Source organism: Apis dorsata, unplaced genomic scaffold (assembly GCF_000469605.1).
Source record: "Apis dorsata unplaced genomic scaffold, Apis dorsata 1.3 scaffold_734, whole genome shotgun sequence".
Classification (NCBI taxonomy): Eukaryota; Metazoa; Arthropoda; class Insecta; order Hymenoptera; family Apidae; genus Apis; species Apis dorsata.
Window position 1 is genome coordinate 65,832 of NW_006263897.1, and position 6,976 is coordinate 72,807.

Here is a 6,976-nt window from a genome sequence, read left to right on the forward strand (position 1 = left end):
CTCGACCAACCCAGAAAATTAATCCGATCATCCCTAATAATAATATCCGCGCTCGATTTTCAATCCATTTACGTTTCTTTCCTTTTTTTTCCCTTCAATTTTAATTATGTTTTCATTTCGCTTCGCTTTTTCCTTCCTCGTTTAAAGTTTGAATTAATTACATATACTGTATATCATCTTGATGCTTGTGTGTATGTGTATGCGTGTTTTTCTTAATTGTGTATTTTAGTCACGTATTTTTTTTTTTTTTTTGTTTTTCCTCATCCATCCATTCTTTCCCCTTTCTCTCGTTATCATTCAATCAATCGCATTCGATCTGATTCGATCATCCCTTTTGTTTCTTTTTTTTTTTTTTCCGCACGCGCACATTTTCCTGGATATTTGTTTATTTGTTTGTTTGTTTGTTGTTCTGTGGTAATTGTTTTGTTGTTGTTTTTTGTTTTGTTGTTCATTTTTTTTAGTATCACTATAGAGTTATCGTAATTAAATATTTATACACCCATTGACAAACTAGCTACCACTTTTTTTTTGTCGTTTAAATACAGTTCCATAGATATCAATTAATTTAATTAATTAATAGTTATTATAAGTTACGATAATTAATAATTAGAATAATCAAAACATGTACAGAAGATTATAGATTATCTCTTTCTTCCCCCACTATCCCATCTCACTCCTCCTCTTTCGTTAGCCATTTTTATCTTCCTCTCTTATACTCCTCTCTCACTTTCGGCATTTTTTTTCTAGCCTTCTGTATTTACACCCCCAACTTTTTTCCTCCTACTTCATTCTTCTTATTTTTTTTTTCTTTTTTTCTTTTTTTTCTTCTTTTGTTAAAGAGTAGTTCATCGGCTTTTTTTGTTGATCCGCGAGTGACTTGCCTCGAGATAATTTCTCGAGGACTTTTTTTTTTTTTTTTTTAGTATTTTCTATCTCTTTTTTTCTTAATTTCTCTCTCTCTCTTTCTCTCTCTCTCTCTTTCTTACATCTTCTTTCTCTCGAAATCTCTTTCACGCAATCAGTCTCTTTCGTTCTCCTTTTAATTTGCCGATCGACTCTCTCTTTTCTCTCTCTCTCTCTTTTTCTCTCTCTCTTCCTCCATCTATCTCTCATCGGTCTCATTCTCTCCCTTTTTCGCTCATTTTTTTTTTTTTTTTTAATTAGTTAGTTTAAGTATATAAATACTTCTCATCTCTCTCTCTCTCTCTCTCTCTCTCTCTCTCTCTCTCTCTCTTTCTCTCTGTTTGTTCGCTTTATTTCGTTTAGTTAGGCCTACTATGAGCTAGAGCTGCTTTTTTTGTTCTCGCGACAATTTCTCTCCCCACTCTTTCACTCTCTATTTTTCCCCGATTTATTTCAGCGATTTTTCCCAGTTTATTTACGACTTTTCAACGTCCACGTAGCGCATCCGTCGAACGATGTGCTCGAGAACGCGTAAAAATAATTTCATCCTCCCCCGATATATATACGGCGCCTCTTCACACTCTTTCTCCCTTTCTCCCTTTCCTCTCTCGCGCACACACTCTCTCGCGCTTGCATTCTCTCTTATTCTATCTCTCTCTCTCTCTCTCTCTCTCTTTCTCTCTAGCTTAAACAAACACACACGCACACACATTCTCTCTTTCTCTCTCTCTCTCTCTATCTATCTATATATATATATATATCTTTTTTTCTTTGGTTTTATATCCCGGCCCAGGGTCGAGTACACCGCCTTTCTCGATCAAAGAAATATCCAGCTTTCTGAGAACTCGCAGAAACAATCGAAGCGGAACAAAACGGGGGATGAAGAAAACAAGGGGAAACCAAGAGGTCGAGATCGTCGACAAAGTGAGAAAAGAGGTGGAGTGAGCCTCGAATGTATGAGTCCCGATAACGAGGGCGTAAAAAAAGAAAACCACAAGGAGCGGGGAGGGAGGGAGGGAGNAAGAGGGGAGAGGAGGATCGAGGCGCGGAGGGAAGGGTAATGATTCGACGATTACGAAAAGGGGGTGTACTGGACGCTCGACGAGTAAGCCGCGAAGCTGACGAGACGATCGAAGCTCGAAAGCCCGGCACGTTGTTTAAACGAGAAAAAAGTCGCTTCGTCGAGCGACGGGAGGGGGATCGAGACGGAAAATCTATCGTTTTTTTTTTTTTTTTTTTACTTTTTTTTTTCTAATTCGATTCTTGGCCCGAGTAAAACAAGCGATGTTCGTCGATATTTTCTCTATCTCTATCTCTCTCTCTCTCTCTCTCTCTCTGCTCCTTGAATTTCCCTCGATTTCGTTCACCCCTTCCGCCACCCCAAGCATCACGTCAGTCCGCTAGAAAAAAGTTCGTTCGAAAATTCGCGAATTGTCACTTGCTGCTTTTCCTAGAAAAGAAAAAACGATTCAAAAAGTCGGGAGCCTATTCTCGTTCCGGCCTCATCGCGCCTCGCGCCACCGAGCATCCCCCTTTAATTCCCCGTTCTTCATCGTTCTTCATTCTCGATTCGATGGAATCGATGAATCGTTTGCCAGTCGTTTAGTCGAGTTTTTTAAACTCTTCTAAAATCTCGAAGAGAGATCGACGCGCGGACGAGAAGCTCAGTGGCGGCGAAAGGCTCGATCGATTTATCCTAATCGCAGGGGGTTCACGATATTAATCTCTAAACAGCTAGTTTCTAAACGCTCTTTGTTCTTCTCTCCTAAGTCCACGAGAAAAACGACGTTTTCTTTTTGTTATCTTCTCTCTCTCTTTCTCTCTCTCTTTTTTTTCTTTTTTTTTTTTCTTTTTTTCTTTTTTTTGCGATTTTGGGGGTATCTAGTTTCCCTGGAAGTTTCAGGAGAGTATCATCGATCGCAGCCACGATCATTTCGGAGCTAATTAACTTCGCCTAAAATCTCAGTCTCTGCGGTATTTAATCGCTTCGGTACAAATTGGAAGAGAATTGTTTATTACCCTTTATTTTGTTCTTTTTTGCTCGCTTCGCTCTTGGGTTGCTTCTGCTGCTTAATCTCGCGCCCTGTGCAACGACGATCTCTCTCTACCTCGTTTCGTATAATATCCGTTAATATCATAGCCGGCCGGCTGGAACAATCACGTGCATGCTAAACGATCTATAAATCCATCGCGATCGATTAAGAACCACGATTATGCCACGTCCTATCGGTCGAAATTTCCTGCAATCGACAATTAATTCAATTTCTTTTAAGAAATTTCGTAATAATTTCGAGGAAGAAATTTTTTACTTTCGTTTCACGATCGATTTCTTTCTTTCTTTCTTTCTTTTTTTTTGTATTTTTCCTTTTTTGAAGCTCCCTGGATCGTTCCATCCTAGATCTTTGTACGATAGTGAGACGTGAAAAAACGAAATCGTCGACTTCTCACACGATTTGGTATCGATACGCGATCGAAAAATCATCGATGATCGTTCGAACATAATAACGATCGACAAGTGCGACAACAGCGATCACCGAGTATCTCGAATGCGGCTACCATGATGATAATGAATCACGCGAATCAATGACGAGAAAAGACAACGACGACGACGACGATAATGAGAGACAATTCTCTGGATCGACGATCAACGCACCCATGAATTTTCGATCGACAAGCTGTCGAATAAGGACAATATTGTGCGTTGTTCAAACTGACAGCGACGTATTTCATATCGCGAGATCATTTCCGGTGAACAATATATATATATATATATGAACATCCTTCGATTCCCACCGTAATCTTACAAAATATTTTTTGTGCATTCTTACGTGCATTCGAAATCGTAGTTTCTAAGTTAATTATTCACCGGTTGGATCTCCCGAAGAAATGCGTATTCTTAATCAAAAGGATTAAAAGAGTCTCTTGATCAAGAGACTCGTTGATCGATCGTCGTTTGCGTATATCCCCAAAACCATTTCATCGATCTTTCAAATCGATATCATCAGTTGATGGATCCATTTTGGATTATCCTGTTTCATTTCGTTGGTTGTTTCCATCTCTTTTCGAAAATCGATCCGATCTTATCCGAATTTTAACGAAGAAGAAAACTTCACGGGCTTTCGTCGAGAATCCAAAGATTTTCAAGTGTGTGCGGTGATCGATATCGGGTGGAAAATTCTCCATATTTGCGCCTTTTTTTTTTTTTTTTTTTTTTAATGCTCTACATATACTATACGCTATGCTATGGGACGGAAGAAAGAACAGGAGCCTTGCCCTCGAGATTCGAATCTAAGGATTTTTATCAACGAATACTAAAACTAATTTTATATAATGGCAACATTTCCGTTTTCGTCAAACGAATAAAATGAGGAATGATCGAAGAAGCTGAAGAAGTTCGTTTCTGTAATTTAATAAAGAGAGAATGGGAAAATTCGACTTGATTAAAAGATATTGGAGAAGCAAAGTCCGTTCCTCACCGTACGTATATACCTGATTTTTCTTACATCGCAATCGAACGAATTAATAAATCACATTCTGAATATCTTCACCTCTTGGAAACACTTCTTATCCCCTTCTTCATCGGTTAAAGAGTACAAAAGTAGTACGAAATTACTAATCCTTATGCGTAATGAATATTAGAAATGCGGCTAACGTTAAATGCAACTCTTGAATGAAGAGTATTTTCTCTTTTTTTTCTTTCTTTCTTTCTTTTTTTTTTTACTATTGCTCGTCTGTCGGTGAAATCGTGTAAAAAATCGCGAATGCATCTTGCCATTTGCCCGGGCCGATTTCAAAACGGTTCACACGAAATGAGTTTATTAAAAGTTTTATACCACAGATAATAAAGATTTTAAGTAAATTTTTTTAATAAATTTCTGTTCACGAACATCGAGACGATTGCTCGATATTTTCAATTTAATATAAATAAGAATCGCAACTAAAATACTTCTCGTATCCTTCGCAACCAACTCTAAAAGCGTTCGAAATCGGTTCGAAAGTCGATCCGATGTTCTATTATCAAAATCGTTCCCTCCTTATCATCGAGTCTTATCATTGAGAATAGGCACGCGGTGCCAATATCGCGTAAATGTGTGTTCCCTATATGTTCCCTGTGAATGGTACGCGTGTATGTGTGTACATGTCCGATTTTCTGACTCTCTCTCTCTCTCTATCTCTTCTATCACCGATAACCGAAACGCTCATTATCATCGTCATCATCGATAGCGATATAACTAACAACGATTATTAAGACATAAATACAATACACATAATGTATATCTAACGTAATAATCATATGGTAATAATATAATTTTATATAGTTAAGTAGATTAGCGTGTTCCCCCCTCACTCTTGCTGTTTTTCATCACGTCTCTTTCTCCTTTCTCTCTCTCTCTCATTTTCTCTCTTTCTCATCATTCCCTTTCTTTCCTTTCCTCTCACTCCCATAATATTCCCTTTCCATCTTTTTACGTTCTTGCCTCGATCGAACGATTTCCATTTTCTCTCTCTACCTCTCTCTCTCTCTCTCTCGCTCTCTCTCCTAGCGGCTGTCAAGCGGCTTTTTCGTCTTTGAAAAGAACGGGACAGGGTTTGCGCGATCCAACGGTTCGTCCATCGAGTTCGTCCCCCGACGAAGTTAATCCTCGTCGCGTTGTGCGTCTCTTCGACTCGTTCGAGTCTGTCTAGCATCGAATAACATCTACTATGTGCGCTAAATTGAGCAGCTTTGTTGACTATCGACGATCGTATCACTCGCCAAAAGGGAAAGGGGATGAAACATCCCTGTTTCTCAATCTCAGATCCACCACCACTGCTCTTAACACCTCGCTCCTCTTCCCATCTCCGTAGATATTACTTCTAGTTCGGTCACGTTTCATACTCTTTCCTCTTGGCGCACAGTTTCCACAAATTCCCTTTCGATACCCGGTTTCAGGTACACCGAGGGACTACGTCCTCGTTCGTTAACGATTATTGGTTTCACATTTCAACAAGCCTTTGTTTCGTTATATAGTTTTTAATGTTTTATTGGCGCAACATGGGCAGTAATATATAACCGAAATGCGCACGAGAGTATTCAAAGCTACTCGCGCGGCCGTCCCGTGGCATTTGTACTTTTAACAATCGGTTATCTTCTCTTATCTTCCGGATAATATCACCAAACCGTTTCCTTTTTAATCTCTATGATCGTGGGCGCGCGGTTGGAACCATCGGTTGACCATCGATACCGTTCAACAATCGATACATGACTCGATGATCGTTGGCCAAACTAAAAAAAAAAAAAAAGAAGAAAAAAAGACACCCCCATCTTCTAAATACAAGTTCGTATCGCAACGCGGATATCGATGATCAATTTCTCAACGCATCGACTCGGCACGAGAATACGAGTTGTCTTCGAGATCACAGATTTTCGATGAGAAATAATAAGGAGATTCGCGTGCCGGTTAAAGAGCGTTTTAAGAGCGAGTTTACTTACTTGCTCTCTTTACGCGCGATTCAATTCTCGATGAACAGAAAATTGTTGCCGGTTCCACAGAGTCGCCCACGATGGAACGAAGATAATAATAGAAATGTTACGAACCACGATCGACGAGCGTGCAGTAAATGTCCAGCGAAACGTCGGTGTACGCTGCGCTCGCGCGTGCTACGCATCGATTACGTCAGTCTCTGTGAGCAACGAGGAATGTTGGGAAGTAGTAGAAGATTATATACACACACACATATACATATATATATATATTATATATATTTATATATAAAATATATATATATATATATTTTCAGGATGGATAGAAAATGTAGATGTAACCATGGTTGGGAAGGCTGGTGGTGGCAACTGAAACAAGTAATCGAAATAAAACAAACGACGTATTTGAACCAAACACAAATCAGTTTAATCCTTAAATAAAACATAATTTCTGTTATGTTATATAATAATTAAATAAATAAATAAATAATCGGTAGAAGTAGTAATAGTGTAGAAGTAGTAGTAATAGTAGTAGTAGCAGTAGCAGTAGCAGTAGTAGTAGTAGTAGTAGTAGTAGTAGTAGTAGTAGTAATAGTAGTAGTAGTAGTA

At 38.8% G+C, this 6,976-nt stretch overlaps 1 protein-coding gene and 1 long non-coding RNA gene across 2 annotated transcripts in view; one reads left to right on the plus strand and one right to left on the minus strand.

The window, feature by feature from the left end:
* Positions 1–2,724: 2,724 nt before the first annotated feature.
* LOC102673961 (ELAV-like protein 2) overlaps positions 2,725–6,976 on the minus strand; it is a 27,947-nt gene continuing 23,695 nt past the window's right edge. Inside the window, exons 10-11 of the mRNA XM_031513748.1 lie at positions 6,377–6,380; positions 2,725–4,949 (exon numbers count right to left, since the gene is read on the minus strand). Coding sequence (XP_031369608.1) covers positions 4,921–4,949; positions 6,377–6,380 — 33 coding nt within the window. The 3' untranslated portion in view covers positions 2,725–4,920. The remainder of the gene's footprint in view (positions 4,950–6,376; positions 6,381–6,976) is intronic.
* LOC102673873 overlaps positions 6,861–6,976 on the plus strand; it is a 4,075-nt gene continuing 3,959 nt past the window's right edge. The window contains exon 1 of the long non-coding RNA XR_422678.2: positions 6,861–6,898. This is a non-coding gene — a long non-coding RNA (uncharacterized LOC102673873). The remainder of the gene's footprint in view (positions 6,899–6,976) is intronic.